Source organism: Equus przewalskii, chromosome 8 (genome assembly GCF_037783145.1).
Source record: "Equus przewalskii isolate Varuska chromosome 8, EquPr2, whole genome shotgun sequence".
Taxonomy (NCBI): Eukaryota; Metazoa; Chordata; class Mammalia; order Perissodactyla; family Equidae; genus Equus; species Equus przewalskii.
The window spans coordinates 17,240,623-17,259,434 of record NC_091838.1 but is presented as its reverse complement, the minus strand read 5'-3'; the positions used below and the strand labels follow the sequence as shown (position 1 = coordinate 17,259,434).

Below are 18,812 nucleotides of genomic sequence, written 5' to 3'. Positions count from 1 at the left end.
AGATTTAAAAGCAGTTTCTTAACAAAAATCCAGTGAAGTTGTATTGTCACCTGTAAATTGTGGATAAATACTACCAATCTTATTTCTCTGATTTAGTTAATAATGTTAAACCATTAATTTTTAAAATTCTGATTCAAAATTAAAACGACCATAGAGGAGGCTGGCCCAGTGGCATAGTGGTTAAATTCGCAGGCTCCGCTTCAGCGACCCAGGGTTCTACCTTCTTCAATAAGACAAGTGCTTTTGACTATTTGCATCTCAAGGCAATGTAAATTGGCAATTTCTAAATTCTTGCTGACAATTTCTTTACTTAAGCCTGTGAACCACATCTTGAGTGGCACTGAACTGGAGGACGTAGGCCAGGATTTAAAATAAACAATTGCTGGTGAGAGATGTTGCCTTGGCCTTTCACGTGTGTGTGTGTGCGTTCCCTAAACAGGGATGGAAATTGGAAAGTGAGCCGAGAGCAGGTTCTGAAGGAGGGGGAACAAGCTGGTCTTGTGTGTGCGTGAAGAAATACCATTGAAAACAACATCAGGGCCAGAGCCTCACTATAGTAGAAAAGCAGATATAGGAGAGCCTGCTTGGGAGTTTCTGTTTTCCCACAAAGAAAGCCTGCTGGAGTCAGGTTCTTCAGACACGTACAGGGCAGGAAGGGCCTGTTCATCCCTCCTGTGAACTAGGATGCAAGTGCCCTGATGGAAGGAGCTCTGTCTCTTTTGTCCATTGCTGTATTCCTAAAATGTGGGACATTGCTTTATACCTCAATAGATGCTCAAAAAATATTTATTGAAGTAATTAATGAAAGTATTAAGAACATGTCCTTATGTCCAGAAAGCCATAGTGTAGGATTAGTACTTTGTATTACTCTCAAGTCCCTGTTGTTGAATGCCTCAAGGATTTCAGGAAGGTTAGGCAGATGTACAGGAGTTTATCCATGATACGGACAAGGGAAAAAATCTTTTGAGTCCCACGTCATTTCCCTCTTCACTTCTATCTAATGCAGCAAAGCAGAATCCAGGACAAATAAGGGCTAAGGCTCTCTCTCCTCCCTCCCTCCCTCCCTCCCCCTCCTTGTCTGTCTCCTTCTCTATATCCTCCTCCTCTTTTCTTTCTTTTCTTTTTCCTTCCTTCCTCCCTTCCTTCCTTCATCCCCTCCTCCCTCCCTTCCTTCCTTCCACTGTTTGTATCTGCTGAGTAATCTCCCAACTGCCATTTCTCATGCCTTCCCCCCCTCCAGGGAATTAGATAGCTTTGCACAGACTTAAGTGCCATGATCTCAATGGACTATTCCTCTTCTCACTCTTAAGATTCTTCTTATGCCTTAAAAACCCTTCATTCCCTTTGCCTACTATCTTATTTTTCTTAATGTGCCCATTAATGTTCGTTAAGCACTCTGCTAAAACTTCTTAGATCACTCATCACACTGGACTGTAATTACCTATTTATTGTCCTCTCTCTCGAACATAGGTTCTTTGCAGATAAATATTGTCTTATCTTCACCTTTTTATCCCCAGTGCCTGGCACCATGCCTGACATATTATTTGTTTATTGAACAAATAAATAAATACACAAATCTGGAGTTTAGAGCTGAACAGATTGGCTCCCTGAGAGGATAAAAGATGACCCAGGAGACTGGGCACAGTAAGAATAGTGAGGCAAGTCAGAAGATAGATGCTGAAGGCACAGGTACAGAACAGGAGCCCATGGAGGAGGCAGAGAGGCAAGGTTCAGGAAGTGTGTGAAAATCAACAAGGCACCAGGCCAATGTCAAAAGAGTTAGTGGACAGAGACTTTGAAGCAGTGGATGAACAAGAGTGCTATATATAAAAAGCGATTCAGAAAATGCCTGGAGAATGTCCACTGGATTTGGCCAGTGGGAAGTCCTTGGCGTCATTAGGGAGAATGGTTTGAGTAGTGAGGTGGGTAGAGATCTGACTGCAGCCAGCTGAGTGATGTGGGTTGATGGTTTCGAAGTGGGATTACAGGTTAGGCTTCTTGGGAGAAATTTTGATTGAAAGGAGAAGAAGGTTATTGGACAGTATCTAAAAGATATGTGGAGTCAATGAAGATTTATTTACCTTTTAATTACAATCAACTTGATCAAACTTCCAGTTCTTTGTGGGAAGAAAAGTACTCAGTACATAGTGCACGAGATTATTTCTGGTCCATGAATACTGATTTTCATTTACCCTTAAATTATTAATTTATTGATTCATTTAACAAATATTTACTGACCTTTGGGTCAGGCAGTTTTCTAGGTGCTGGGCACGCAGTGATAAAAATGATGTAGTTCCTGTCCTCGTGAAGATTATATTCAATTCAAAATATTTCTTTAAAACTTACGTTTGTTCTGTTTGCTCATCTAAAGAATGAAATTACTGAAAAAGAGTCCCAAAGGAGCTCAATTTCTCAGTGCATTTTCGCTTATCCTATTCACTGTCTCTAAATTCTGCTAATGACATCTTTCTAATGTCTGTATTTCCATATTTCTACTCATATTACATTTTCCCTGACCTTCCCTCTGAAGCAGATGTCTATGGTTATTTAGAAAATGAGGGTCGTTTCTGAATTGTTCTCTGCCTTAATATCAGAAAAATGGTGATGCTACTTCAGCTGATTTTAATTAATGACTTCAAAAGGTTAAGATAAGGCAGTGACTTTGCCTTTTTCATACAGTTATTTATTTTCTATTATACATAAGTTTCATAAGCAAAATATTAAGAGTGATGTATGTTTTGTGATGATGAAAATTTATTATGCTTGGCATTTTTTTCTTGACCAATAGCTACCATTCGTGATAGATGATTTCCAATACTTTTTTACACAAAATTTGTCTTGAAAGAAGACGCATTCTTCTTGGAAATGGTTTAGAGCTGTTATTTATCAGTAAGTTTAAGAAATTTAATTATTCATTTATTCAACTAAAATATACTGAATGAGTCACAGTGTGCATGGCACTGTGTAAAGTGATGGAGTAATAAAAATAAAGTGTATGTTGTGTCTGTCTTTAGGTGCTTATAGTTTAGTGGGGGAAAGAGACATGTAAACAATCCTTGCAATGCACAACAGTAGATACTGACATTAAGGAATGTCCTGGGTGCCGGGGTGTATGGAAGAGCTGCTGACTCTGAAGATACTTAGGAAGTTTGAGAGAGAAGCTGATGTTGAAAATGGGTCTGCAAGAATTAATAATAGGGGGAAGTGACCCCCGCAAGATGGTGGTAAAGCAGTTTCCAATGCTCCTCTCCTCACAGAAACATCAATTTGAACTACTGTCCATGAATAAAAATTCCTTCACAAGAGCCAAGGATTCCAGGTCAGAGATTATAGCACCTGAGTGGAGCATAGATAAGGAAAGATGCTTTGAAGAGTGTGGGAAAGACAGTTTCGAGTTACCTTGTCACCTCTCCCCTAAGCCTGGCCAACCCAGCATGCAGAGAGACACCCTCCCCAAGGGGGGAGGAGAGTAAACTGAGCACCCAGCTTCACCACAGACCCTAGCACCAGGCCAATCCCCATGACCCCAGGCTCCAGGTGGGCTCCTGTGGACCCAGGCACCAGGCTAGTCCCTGTGGACCCAGACACCAAGCCTGCCCGCCTGCAGACCCAGATACCAGACTTGCCTGCCTGCAGACTCCACCAGATGGCCACTCAGAATCTCTGGAGAGGCTGGTGAAAAGCTTTCCCTATTGAAGCCAGTCAGGAAAGACTGGAAAAGTTGCCCACTTCTTCAAATGCATAGAAACCAATGTAAGACCACAAGCATCATGGATGATCAAGGAAACAGGACACCACCAAGGAAACTAATAAAGCTCCAATAACCCGCTTTAAATAAATGAACATCTATAAACTGTCTAACAAAGAATTCAGAATAATCCTCTTTAAGAAACTGAGTGAACCACAAGAAAACACAGATAGACAACTAAACAAAATTAGAAAAACAATGCATGAACAAAATGAGAAGTTTAACACAGAATAGAAACCATTAAAGAAACCAAACAAATCCTAGAGTTGACAAATACAGTGACTGAACTGAAGAATTTAATAGACAGCTTTAACAGGAGGTTCAACCAAGCAGAAGAAAAAATCAGTGAACTCCAAGACAAGACATCTGAAATTATCTAGTCAGAGGAACAAAAAGAAAAAGGAATGAAAAAGAGTGAGTAAAGCCTACATGAATTATGGAACACCACTGAGAAACAGCCTATGCGTTATTGGAGTCACAGAAGGAGAAAAGAGGGAGAAAGGAACAAAAAGCTGATTTAAAGAAATAATAGTTGAGAATTTCCCAAATCTGGGCAGAAATTTGGACATCCAAGTTCATGAAGATTATAGGTCTCCCAAAAGTTTCAACCCAAAAAGATCTTCTCTAAAGCACATTATAATAACATTGTCTGAAATCAAAGACAAAGAGAGAATTTTTAAAGTGGCAAGAGAAAAACAATTCCTCACGTACAAAGGAGACTCCTATAAGGCTATCAACACATTCCTCAGCAGACCTTGCAGACCAGGACAGAGTGGCATGAACCTGGAGGGCATTATGCTAAGTGAAATAAGCCAGACAGAGAAAGACAAATACTCTATGATCTCGTTTATGTGTGGAATCTAAAAAAAAAGAAGTTGTACTCTTGGATGCAGAGTAGAACAGAGGTTACCAGGGGCTTGGGGTGGGGGAAATAAGATGTTGGTCAAAGGGTACAAATTTACAGTTAGGTACAATGACTAAGTCTAGAGATCTAATGTACAGGCATGATGTCTATACTTAACACTCTGTTCAACAGTAGAAGTATGCTAAGAGTAGAATTCAGGTGTACTCATCACACACAAAAACTTGTAACTATGTGAGGACATGATATGTTAATTGGTTTGACTCTAGTAATCATTTCAATATGTATATATATATCAGCTCATCATACTGTACACCTTCTATATATATACAGTTTTTATTTAAAAATTTTTATTGAGGTAACACTGGTTTATACCATTATATAAATTCCAGGTGTACATCATTCTATTTTGACTTCTGTATAGACTACATCATGTTCACCACAAAAGTCTAGTTGCCATCCATCATGGTATAAATATCGCCCTTACCTCATTCGCCCTCTCTCCTCTCCTCTTCCTGTCTGGTAACCATCAATCGGTCCTCTGTATCTACGTGTTCCGTTGTTGTTCTTGTTGTATCTTCCACATATGAGTGAAATCATACGGTATTTGTCTTTCTCCATTGGACTTATTTCACTTAGCGTAACAGCCTCAAGGTCCATCCATGTTGTTGCAAATGGCAAGATTTTATCTTTTTTTATGGTTGAATAGTATTCCATTATATATATATATATATATATATATATATATATATATATATATATATACACCACATCTTCTTTATCCATTCATCCATCAGTGGGCACTTAGGTTCTTTCCAAGTTTTGGCTATTGTGAATAATGCTGCGGTGAATGTAGGGGTGCTTATATCTTTTCAAATTTAGTGTTTTCATGTTCTTTAGATAAATACCCAGAAGTGGGATAGCTGGATCATATGATAGTTCTATTTTTAATCTTTGGAGGAATCTCCATACTGTTTTCCATAGTGGCTGCACCAATTTTCATTCCCACCAGCAGTGTATGAGGGTTCCCTTCACTCCACATTCTCTCCAACACTTGTTATTTCTTGTCTTTTTAATAATAAACTTTTTAAAAAATTGAGGTCACATTAGTTTATAACATTATATAAATTTCAGGTGTACATCGTTATATTTTGACTCCTGTTTAGGTTGCATCATGTTCAGCACCAACAGTCTAGTTTCCATCCTGACAGATGGAAAATAGTAGCCTTTTCAACAGGCATGAAATGATATCTCATTGTGGTTTCAATTTGTGTTTCCCTTATAATTAGTGATGTTGAACATCTTTTCATGTGCCTGTTGGCCATCTGTATATCTTCTTCAGTAAAATGTCTGTTCATATCCTCTGCCCATTTTTTAATCAGGTTGTTTGTTTTTTTGTTGTGGAGGTGTATGGGTTCTTTATATATTTTGGATATTAACCCCTTGTCAGATATATGACTTGCAAATATCTTCTCTCATTTGGTAGGTCGTCATTTCGTTTTGTTAATCGTTTCCTTTGCGTGTAGAAGCTTCTTAGTTTGATGTAGTCCCATTTGTTTATTTTATCTTTTGTTTTCTGTGCTTGAGGAGACATTTCCAAAAAGATATTGCTAAGATCAATGTCGAAGAGTGTACTGTCTGTGTTTTTCCTAGGAGTTTTATGGTTTCAGGTCTTACCTTCAAGTCGTTAATCCATTTTGAGTTAGTTTTTGTGTATGGTGTAAGACAATGGTCTACTTTCATTCTTTTGCATGTGGCTGTCCAATTTTCCCAGCACCATTTATTGAAGAGACTTTCCTTTCTCCATTGTATGTTCTTAGCTCCTTTGTCAAAGATTAGCTGTCCATAAATGTCTGGGTTTATTTCTGGACCCTCAATTCTGTTTCTCTGATCTGTGTCTGTTTTCCTGCCAAGCTGTTTTGATCACTATAGCTTTGCAGTATTCTTTGAAATCGGGGAGTGTGATGCCTCCAGCTTTGTTCTTTTTTTCTCAGGATTGCTTTGGCTCTTTGGGATCTTTTGTTCTTGCCTATAAATTTTAGGATTCTTTGTTTTATTTTTGTGATAAAAGTCATTGGGACTTTGATGGGGATTGCCTCAAATCTGTGGATTGCTTTAGTAACATGGATATTTTTACTATGTTAATTCTTCCAATCCATGAGCGCAGAACGTCTTTGCATTTCTTTCTGTCTTCTTTGACTTCTTTCAACAATGTCTTATAGTTTTCAGTGTGTAGTTCTTTTTCTTCCTTGGTTGAATTTATTCCTAGGTACTTTGTTCTTTTTATTGCGATTATAAATGGGATTGGTTGTATAAAGATTGTATTGTATAAGACTGGGTTGTATAAGGAATGAATTATGCTAACAATGACAGCTAACGTTGGGTGACTTGCTATGTGTCAGGTACTGTATTAAGGGCCTTGAATCTTGCTGGTAATGGAAAGCACAACTTTTTATAGGTTCTAGTATAAAACTTTAAAAGCCAGGAGTCAGGCACTTAAAATCTCAATGTAATAGTACTTAATCATGTTTGTTTTAATATTTTCCTACTTAGACCTGAACAAGAATTTTTCTGTATTGTTTCTGGCTGGCGTCATTTTTGGTAAAACAGTAGCACTGTGAGGCCTGCAAAGGACCCTACGAATATTCTTCTCTTGATTGTAGTTGTCTGTCACTGAGGAGGGATTATTAAATACCCTTCCTCTCAAATTTAAAGTTCTGGTGATTGTCGGATACTTTCCTTTAAGTATCAGTCTTCAGTGTTGATTGAGATATAGCCTAATATTTATAAACTTAAGGAGACTCTTTCCTGCAAACAAAGAATCCTTTTTAAAATATGCATAATAATTATTTTGTCTATTTTTAAATTTAATATATTTCCTCTATTAGGTCACACATATGTAGTTGCTTGACAGTATGGTAACTCCAACTCCTTTATAGCTCTCAAGGAATAAAATTCAATTCAGTTAAATTCTACATCGAGTATTAGATACATACTATGTCAGGCATTGTCTTTGGTTATGGGATTACAAATAAAGAAAAATGGTCTCTGCCCACTGAGAATAGGCAGTTTAGCAAAGACAACAGAATGAGTGCAACTCAGTATAATATGGTGAGATGAATTTGTTTCAGTGGGGAAGTTCTCAAGGAGAAGTCATATTTGTGCAGAGTTTTGACAGATCAGTGCAATTTTGCCGAGCAGAAGGAGGTGAGAGGGAATTCCAGGCAGAGGGACTAATAGGAGAGAAGGTGGGGATGTTTTCACATGGATGGTGGGTTGGGTGAATCAGGCATGAACATGGCAGGGTGAAGAGGTGAGAGATGGGGCGAGATGTCTGTCAGTAGATTATTAGGAGAGACCTTGAATGCCCAAATCATAGACGTGTGGTGCTGGAGAAATTTGAATGACTTTAAACACAGTAGTGAAACATTCGTATCTGTGCTTTATAAAGGTAATTTTGAAGGCTGACTGGAGTGAAATAAGGAATACAGAAAAAGAGATGAAGGAGAAGAAGCTGACCTGTTAACTTACTGTCAATTGAGCCATTATAAGACATTTATGAGTTTTTTGGTTTGTTTCTTTTGGTGAGGAAGATTGGCCCTGAGCTAACATCTGTTGCCAATCCTCCTCTTTTTACTTCAGGAAGATTGTCCCTGAGCTAACATCTGTGCCAGTCTTCTTCTGTTTTTTATGTAGGTCACCACATGGCTTGATGAGCGTGCATAGGTCCATACCTGGGATCCCAACCCGTGAACCCCAGGCTGCCAAAGCAGAGCACAAGAACTTAACCACTATGCAACCAGGCTGGCCCCAAGACTTTTATGATTTTAAACCTAAAAATTCGCCATTTTTCAATATGGAAGTGCCACACTTTCTGGAGACATAATTGTTATTTTTGTTTTTTTACATCATCTTATGTAGCAATTTAATTTGTCATTTAACACTCCTAACAACACTAAAAGATAGACGTTATTATCATATCTACTTTACGGATGCGCAAACTCAGAGAAGTTATATAACTTGCCAAAGTTAAGGCTAGAAAGCAATGGATTTGCTATTCAAACCCTGATTAACTAAAATATAATGGACTGGGCATTTATTTTCACATATAAGGTATAAGACATAAATAACTAATACTTTTTAAAATATCAATTCCTGTTTAAACTTTTGTTGTTGTTGTTAGTTTCTTTATTACTTATTCTAAAAATGTGTAACGTGATGAATTTAAGCTGGTTTTACAGGAGGTTTCTACAAGGTTCAGTTCGTCAGTAATATTGGCTTGTAGCTTTCTTTTTGTGTGTTATACTTATCTAGTTTTGGTATGAGGATGATGTTGGCTTCGTAGATGAGTTAGAAAGCTTTCCCTCCTCTTCAATTTTTTGGAAGTGTTCGAGAAAGTTAGGTCTTAAGTCTTCTTTGAATGTTTGGTAGAATTCACCAGGGAAGCTGTCTGGTCCTGGACTTTTATGTTTGGGGAGGTTTTTTGATTACTGTTTTGATCTCCTTACTTGTGATTTGTCTATTCAAATTCTCTATTTCTTCTTCATTATTTTTTTATTTTTTTATTGCAATAACATTGGATTATAACATTATATAACTCTCAGGTGTACATCATAATAGATTTCGAATTCTGTGTAGATTACATCATGTTCACCACCCAAAGACCCATACGCAAAAATTAACTCAAAATGGATGAAAGACTTGAAGGTAAGACCTGAAACCATAAAACTCCTAGGAAAAACATAGGCAGTACACTCTTTGACATTGATCTTAGCAATATCTTTTTGGAAATGTCTCCTCAGGCACATACAACAAAAGAGAAAATAAACAAATGGGACTACATCAAACTAAGAAGCTTCTGCACAGCAAAGGAAACCATCAACAAAACACTGTTATAGTTCCTTTTTTGAAATGCAGAGTAACTGCTAAAATCCAAAAGCTACCTGATACAGTTTAGAATATTTTTGGATAGGGCATGATATTAAGAGAAGCATAAATGAGTCTGGTCAGGTGGAAAATCTCCATAAGAAATTTCCATAAATTATTATAAATTATATAATATATAAAAATTATTTTACATATATAAATTATTATAAATATAGAGTTTATCTCATAAGCAATGATCTGGGGAAGAAACAAGAATATAACAGAGATCTGAGCTGAATATTTCGGTTATTCCTCCTTATTTATAAAGTACTAGCAGCATTACACCTTAATCATCTCTCTTGGAAATTGGGTGTCTTCCAACATGCCCAGAAAAAAGAAGCAAAAACAGTGCCAAATGAGAAGAATGTCACTTTTGTCATTGGTTTAACCTCTATGTATCTCTAATGACAGAACTAACAGATTTAAATATTTTATAACAGGCTATTGCATTGTCTCTCTGTGTGGAAGCCAGACCATCCCCGGAGCGCCAGCCTGACCCTATGGAACAATGATCCTAATTCTTTACCCATTGGAGAAAGCATTTTCCTAGTTTTTAAATTACTATCTTACCTTGCATAACTCTACATAAACTAATCTCAGTGTTCTTCAAACTCATTTTCCTTCTTTCACAGCAAACATCAATTCCCTATTTCTGTTGCCTTGGTCACAGTCTTGCTGTGAATCCAGGATGATTCTTTTCATTTCCAGGGTCTCTTGCAGTTCTAAATTCCCTAAATTTTCATGTCTTATGTGTCATGTATTTTTTTCTATTTATTCTTACTTTTTTACTGGTAGCTTAGCATTTACTGTAATGCTTCTCCATTGTTTAACAAATTAATTACGATTCTTTAGTTTGGTATTTAAGTTCCCCACAATATGGATCCAGCCTGCTTGCCCAACATTCTCTCTCCCTACCTTACACGAACTTGCTCTTCAGCCAAATTGGCTCCATCCATTTCTATATCTGGTCTTTTGTTCATGGCCTCGCCTGCACTTGAAATGCTGCTTTTGCATTTTGACCTGTCCGGAATCCCATCCATCTGCGCAAGTCCAGCTCTTACGCCATATTCTTATGTGGCCTTTCTTCTGCCTCATGTGGGCTTTCCGAGACCTTTTGGCACCTTTTAACTCACCTCTCTGTTTCTGCCCTGAATTACAGATACCCGTGTACTTGTCTTCGATATTAGATTGTGTGAGATAAACGCCCAAGAGTAGTTTCAATGTTGTTATCTCATTTGGATATATTTATAGTACTACTTATTGTAACTTATAACATTATCACCTCTTTCATGGGTATTTTATTCTATCGGGACTAGATGAAAAAATATTACCATAATATATCCATTTTGTGTGGCAGAATTAATTTTCAAATTGTGACCGTGAAGCCTGATGTATGCCAGCATGAAGGGAAACTTGCTGTTCAGCCTATATAAAGTAGCAGCAGCCCTTTCAAAATGGGCTTAATGAGATTTGCTGTATTGAAACAAAGGACCATGACTTCATTCTTCCTAACCTCAGAAGCATAATAAACTATGGTCAGTTTGGGCAGTAATCCAATTTTCCCATTAACTCTCTCATAAATTTTGATTAGAGGCATTGCAAAACTTTTATAATTAAAGGAAGTACATTAGAAGTTTATTTCCTGCCCATGGCTGTCATATTCTGAAAAATGCTGAAGTTCTGTGAATACCTGTAAACCTTAGGGATGGTAAAATACTGGCTGAAAACCTTTCTTCTGATGGGGCATACCCTCAAACCCAAATTCTTATTTTAACAAATAATTGATTGAATTAAAATATTTGTTGCCTATGTAAATCAAGATGGCTATATTTCACAGTTATTTTCTCTAGACTTCATCAGTGCATAGATATATTTTATAATAATTCATTGCTTTGCATAATAATGGATTAACAAATATTAACTTCTTGCACAAGTCTGGATCAGTAAATATCTTTAACTCTGAATTCGTAGTAGGTCTTTATCTTCTAAGAGTATTTTGAAGATGCAGTTATGTCATGAGATGCTTTTTCTATTTCAGTTCTGCTATATCGCCGCTTAGAAAAGATGAGATTGTTACTGAATAAGGCTTCACTTGATGTGAACATTTATACATCTTAAATATATAAAAGTTATTTTTCTACTGGCTCTCGTCATCAAATAGGGTTTTTTTTTTCCTTTATAGATTTTGCCCTATGGAAAATTTGAAGATTTCTGCCAAGTCAATTTAAGTGAATATAGCAGAATTAGATCCACATGATTCTGCTCTTAACTGGCTAAATCAGTGACAACTTTTTTTGAAAGGAACATCTCTTTCAGAAAGGAGGCAGAGTGCTCAGTGTGGCCAGCTGTAGTGGCAGCTTTCTGTTGTGACGGTTTCCTGAGTGGTGGTAATGATCCGTGGACTGCTCTTACAGAACATTTTTCTTCCCCAATGATTCGAGGGACAGAAGAGCGGCAGTTTCTACAGTCAATGCACCTGATTAAGCCATTGAAAAAACGCTCTACTTTTAAAAAAGCTTCTTTTCTTTTTACACCTGAACCTCGACTCATGCGCTGATCATGAAATTATGTAAATTCCAAATATCTACCTTCATTTTCATTTTTTACAGGTATCATAAAATATTTTAGATGGCCTTAGGGAAAGCAGGAAGTTTCGGCCTTATTTTTATTCCTTGCCATGGCTAAAAATACTCCAAGACACCTCCCACTGTGTGCATCTGAGTAATAGTTATTACTGTCTATTGAATGAGTCCTCTTTGCTTTCCACAGTACTGAGCACTTCATATGCATTGATTAATCTTCAACATTTTGCTATCTATACATTAGACAATTCTAATATCCATTGTAAAAATGAGGTACTTGAGACCCTGGAAGGCTGAATAATTTGTCCGTGGACTTATGTACTCTTTTTCACTGCATTACTTTTTCTGCTAAGCATACTTGAGGGAAGGCATGAGGCACTCTGTTCAACGTGTCTCTGTGGGTTCCAGCTTTGAAGTACCACCTCCGTTCCAAGCTTTTGCCGTGTTAGATAAAATATGAAGACAGAAAATGTAAAAGTCACAGCTGAGCTCATAATTTGTCGTCTCAGTGGCCCATAAATCAAAACGAAATGCAAGTGATGAGCTGTAAGCTGTGCTGAGGCCTCTGGCCTGCTGGCCTCTGGAGGGGGAGCGAGGGGGCGGGTACCACTTCTTCAGGGTAATGGGAAATTCAAGGCATTCTACACTAGGTGGAGATCCAGAGCCAGCCTTACAGTTTGAAACCAGGGAGGACAGAAGGTCTTCACTTCTGAGCAAAGGATGAAAAATTGGCTGCCTACTACTGCTTGAGACTGTAGCTTTTGTGGATGTGTGATGGCAGACAGGGCTTAAGATGGCAAGAGGAAGCCAATACAGCCATTAGACTAGGAACTGAACCAAATCACTCACTGGTTCAGTGATGTGACTGGTAATAATCCAGATGTCAACACAACGTAATACTTGAGTCACCACTATGAAACTGATTAGAGATAGCTGGTTCTGAGCACAAAGTGAGCACAGGATCATTTGTAAGAGAAGGATGATGAGAGATAGGGGATGGAGCTGCATCAAAAAACTAAATAAAACTAAATTAAAAAATCCTCCCATTTCAAATGAACTTGAAAAACAAAATTACAAAGCACATTAGGAAGCTTAACACTAAGAAAGAGCCAACAAAATTGACCATTGAAAATAAATTTGACTCAGAAGAAATTAAAATATTGGAACAGCCTGGCAAAGTAAATTTTGGATGCACAAAATATAGACAAAGGATTGCTATCCATGAAAAAGGGAGAAAATCCTAAAATAAAAATAGTCAATTATCCAGTTCCTTATTTACAAGTATTTGTTAAGATCGTGCTATGTTCTACACACTCTTAGAGGCATTGGAGATGCAGCAATAAATGAAAGTAAATAAAATTTGTATCAACATAGAGAGTTTACATTCTTATGGGGATTTTGCATTTTAGTGGTAGAAATGAAATAAGAATAAGCAGAAATCTTAGAAATGAAAAAGAGAGTCATTGAAATAAAATTCCCAGTAGAAAAGATAAACTCTAGACTTGACAAAGACAGAGTTCTTTCATTTGGAAGATATTACTTAGGAAATCACCCAAAATGCAGTACTGGGAAAATAAGATCTTAAAAGAAAGTACATACGTGTGTGTGTGTGTGCTTATGCCATGTGCATGTCTGTGTGTGTATATGTGTATGTGTGCGGAGAGAGAGAGAGAATGAGAGAAAACCCATGAGATTATGCACAGAGATAATAGCTGAGATTATTTTAGAATTGAAGACAAAGCTCCTCAAGTTGAAAGTACCCTATGAGAACCTAGCTGGATAAATAAAAATAAATCAAAGCCTAAGCACTTTATGGTAAAACTTCAGCGCTTCAAGGATAAAAAGCAAATCTTAACCTTTCAGAGAAAAATATAGACTAGCCCCCAAACAAAGACAGTAGGATTGAGAGCAGACAGCAAGAGCAGTACTGAGGGGAAAAATGTACTGTCAATCCAGAGTCTAGAATTTTATGCCAGAGTAAACCACTGACAGGTACTGACCAAAAATATTAATTGAATAATCAACTTTAAAAAACTGAATATTGTTGAGGAAGAAGGCCTAGAAAGAAAATGTGGATAAAAAAAAAAGTAAAGAGGAACAGAAACTTCTAAATGTCATCAAATTTAACTCTTGCTATAAAAAGTAATAACTAATTTCTATGTGGAAAAAAAAAAGTAAGACTGGGGCCAGCCCAATGGTGTAGTGGTTAATTTCACACTCTGCTTCAGCAGACCGGGGTTTGCAGGGTCAGATCCTGGGCACGGACCTACACACAGCTCATCAAGCCATACTGTGGTGGCATCCCACATACAAAACAGAGGAAGATTGCCACAGATGTTAGCTCAGCAATAATCTTCCTCAAGCAAAAAGTGGAGGATTTGCAATAGATGTTAGCTCAGAGCTAATCTTCCTCAAAAAAAAAAAGAAAAAAAGTAAGCCTAACCAAAGGTAAAAAATACAATCAGGCAATAAAAGAAGAAGAAATACAGATGGCCAACAAATATATGCTAATTGAAAGTAAAAATACCAAAGGTTGAAATTCTAGTAACGTCACTGTGAACAAGGATGGGGAAGAATGATCACAGATATTCTTTGGTACCTCTGCATGGGCTAGCCACATGGGTGACCTTGTAAAGCATGGAAGTGGTAGATGCCAGCTTCTGGGTGATGTTTACCCCGGGGAGGGAGAGCTTGAAACAAGAATGGGAGTGGAGAAGGGTGAACAATAAGAGGCTTGCGTGTATCTCTAATGTTTCATTTCTTTCATAGGTGAAGTCAAAGTGCAAAATGCTAAGATTTGTTAAAGCATAGTGGTGTATACATGGGTTTTCATAGTTTTAGCGTAAATGTATACCTGTGTAATTGAAATGAAAAGACACTCAGAACTTTCAGCAGAACAGGAATTTTTATGCACGGCAATACAGTTATAAAACAACCAGTCTTCTGGTAATGAGGAAAATTAAAACCCAAACTCTTCATCAGGGCCTGTAAGGCCCTGCAGAGTCTACCCACTCCGGTCTAAGTTGCTCATTCGTTTGAACGTAGCTCCAGCCCCATTGCGTATTTTTCTTTTTAAAGATTTTATTTTTCATTTTTCTCCCCAAAGCCCCCCGGTACATAGTTGTATATTCTTTGTTGTGGGTCCTTCTAGTTGTGGCATGTGGGACGCTGCCTCAGCATGGCTTGGTGAGCAGTGCCATGTCTGTGCCCAGGACTCGAACCAACGAGACACTGGGCCGCCTGCAGCGGAGTGTGCGAACTCAACCACTCGGCCCCTGGGCCAGCCCCGCATTGCATATTTTTTTACCTCACACAATTGAAGCTCTTTTCCTCTTCTCATAACAGCCAACCTCTTGGATTGTTATCACCTTCTGATACTGGAGAAAATCTAGAAAATTTAAAATATCTCGAATTCCTTTGATATTGCTGTGGACCCAATGCTCTTAGTAGATATTCACTCAACCACCTAAATGGAACTGTATTTTCATGGCACTTGATGGATGTTCCACTTTGCAGTGGTTCATGTCACCGTAACGCAGTCGATGTGAGCTGGACACTGCCTGGGGTTACTGTCATCCCCATACTCCTGGCAGCATTATGTGCTGTGTCAGGTTGAGGGAATACTTCATCTGTGGACTTGTGTGCTCTTTTTTTATGACATTGCTTTTTCTACCAAGCACACTTGAGGAAAGGTTTGGGGACATCTGGTCAAGATATCTCTGTGGGTTCCAGCTTTGAGGCACCGCCATTGTTCCAAGATGGTCCACGGAAATCTCTTAGGAGTTCACAATGAATCAGAATAAGTAACAACCAACTTTGGATACTAACCTATTTAAAAATTATTTTTGTTGTTGCTTGAATTTATATTTGAGAGGTAAATAAACTAATTCTCAGTGACTATGCTCGTGGTCTAGTGGTTAAGATTTGACACTCTCACTCCCATGGCTCAGGGTTCATTTCCAGTCAGGGAACCACACCACTGGTCTGTTAGTTGTCATACTGTGGTGGCTATATGCTGCTGTGATGCTGAAAGCTATGCCACCAGTATTTCAATTACTAGCATGGTCACCCCTGGTGGACAGGTTTCAGTGGAGCTTCCAGACTAGACAGACTAGGAAGAAGGACCTGGCCACCCACTGCTGAAAATAATTGGCTGTGAAAATCCTGTGAATACAGTGGAGCATCATCTGATACAACACCGGGAGGGGAGAGGATGGAGCAAAAAGACCGGGCAGGGTTCCGCTCTGCCGTACACAGGGCACTAGTAGTTGGATCGACTCCACAGCACGAACTCCTAAGAATGACCATAGTTTTCATTTTGGAAGTTTCTCTTAAAGTAAAGCTTTCCTAATTTAAAGTGTAAAACTTGATTAATCCATGCTACTTAAAAAGACAAAGAACAACACTACTGCTAGTACTGGGAATAGCATTATGTGTGTGTATCTAGGGGGCCTCAGAAGACCAGCGCTAGGCAGAAAGTTCCCCCTCACTGATTTTGCCCATTACTACCCATGCATTTGATAATAATCTGCCAATATTTTGAGGTGCTAAATGGTGGTCTGAAATACCTGTCTAATCAGTTTCATTTCACTATCTAGTCTGACGATCATTCTAATGTTATAGGACTCATTTTGATCCATCAATGTTAAGTGTTCACATCCTGAAGATAATTTCACCTCATCAAAAATGGATACTACATTAAACATAACTTAAATGTATCCTGTCTTCATGGGTCATTCCCTTAAAATTTCTGTTTAGCATTGAGCCGATAGCTAAGCAAACTCGGGAATAATTCTTTAAAAATTGCATTTAATTATTGCAGGATTCACTTAGTGTATTAAAGTAGTTGTTACCATATTGCACTTTGGTGACAAAAAAGAGCAGTGTGTCCTTGAAAAGGGTTTGACTTCCAATCTCAGCATTGTTTAGTGGGTGAAAGAATCCAGCTCAGGAGTCTGTTTAAAATTCATTTTTTGTATATTGTTTTCATAATCTTACACTTGCACAATAAATGAAAACTGAGTAATGTTCTCCAATAGTCATAAGAAATATATTTCTTCAACTTTTGTAACATTAATTATTACAAATATGAATGAGCGCTTACTCTGTGCTATGTACTGTTCTAAGTGTTTTATTTGCATTAACTCATTTAATCTTCTTGGCAGCCTTTTGAAGTAGAAGCTGACATTATCCCCAAATTGAAAAAGAGAAAGTTGAGGCATGCACAAATTCTCTGTATGTCGTGGAGCTGGTGTCAGCTTTAATGATTTTTCTGAATAGAGGACTATTGACATTTTTGCAATCCCACCCATCCTAGTATTCAACACTTTTATCTATTAATTTGTCTTTAAAAGCAAGTCAGTGAAACTTGTCTGTCTTCATGCATTTCTAACAATAAATGATCATTTATTCTTTGGATTCTTCCAGGGCATTCTATTTGGACAAGTCAAATTCACCACCAAACTCTACATCCAAAGCTGCCTATGTAGATAAGGTAAAAATAGATGATGGCATTTATTGATGCTTTGCCATTTATATACCTCCTTTATTTAATTTTTCTGCTGTTGTTTGTAAGCAATGTGTAATTATAAATATTTGTAGTCTCCAGTTTTCTTACCTCCCTAATAATTTAGACTAATCATTAAAAGTTTTAACAACTATAAATTGTATCCCATCTAAAAGGATTCCTTTCTACTAAACACATTGAACTTGATGTCCATCACTGTTTTCTGCAGCTAATGAGGCCTCTCAATGCTTTGGATGAGCTCTATCGACTGGTAGCTTCGTTTATCAGATCCAAGCGCACAGCTGCCTGTGCGAACACAGCCTGCAGTGCCTCTGGAGTGGGACTGCTGTCCGTTTCCTCGGAGCTGTGCAGCAGGCTCGGGGCCTGCCACATCATCATGTGCAACAGCGGCGTGCATCGGTGAGTGGACTCCCCGCCTCGCTTCGTCTTTGTTGTGCCGAATTTCATTTGGAGGTTCTTATTTATACTTTGACTTTATTAAATTATGACTGGAAACATTCAAAGGACTTCGATGCATTTGGAATAAGATTTTGGAAATTAGATAATTCTTGCACGATATTGCCTGGCTTTAGTTCTTAGACTTTCAGAGACTAGTTATTCATACAAATGAATGCAATCCAATATTTATATCTCGTTGCCCAGAATCTTATCACCCTTGAATTTATGTGACAAGGTTTATACTTTAGCTACAAAATTATGCATCATTTTTATTCGCTATAGGAACTTGCTTGGTAGGAGCTGGTACAACTAGCTAAACAGAACTTTTTTCAGTGCACTTGATGGACTTTACATTCTTCAGTAGTTTGGATCCCTCTTACCCAGTTCTTGTGAGCTAGCGGCTGCCTTGAGGTTACCACTACCTTCCTACTCCTGGCAAGATGATGGCCCACACACTATGCTCTTCCTGAAAGTATAAGGGAAAATCTTAGATGGGTCCTATTCAGGTGGTTTGTCTTAGGCATCTGTGCTCTGTCTGGGACAGGCAAGGTAGGGGTATGAATTCATAGGGCTACATCAGATGCCAAGTGTGAGTTGGGAACCCCAAGTCAAGTCCTTCTTGATAATCACTTGCTCCTCTTCTGTCACATCTTCATTTTCACAAGAAAGTGAAACCGTGTAGGTGGAAATAATAGGGCAGATTTTAGTCCTCATTGTAATCTGAGTAGG

The 18,812-nt window shown here is 38.0% G+C and overlaps 1 protein-coding gene across 1 annotated transcript in view; it reads left to right on the top strand.

Moving 5' to 3' along the window:
* The window catches only part of PREX2 (phosphatidylinositol-3,4,5-trisphosphate dependent Rac exchange factor 2), a 277,989-nt gene that overhangs the window by 222,529 nt on the left and 36,648 nt on the right, over positions 1-18,812 (top strand). Inside the window, exons 36-37 of the mRNA XM_070630503.1 lie at positions 17,546-17,612; positions 17,854-18,044. Of these exons, the coding sequence (XP_070486604.1) occupies positions 17,546-17,612; positions 17,854-18,044 (258 nt within the window). The remainder of the gene's footprint in view (positions 1-17,545; positions 17,613-17,853; positions 18,045-18,812) is intronic.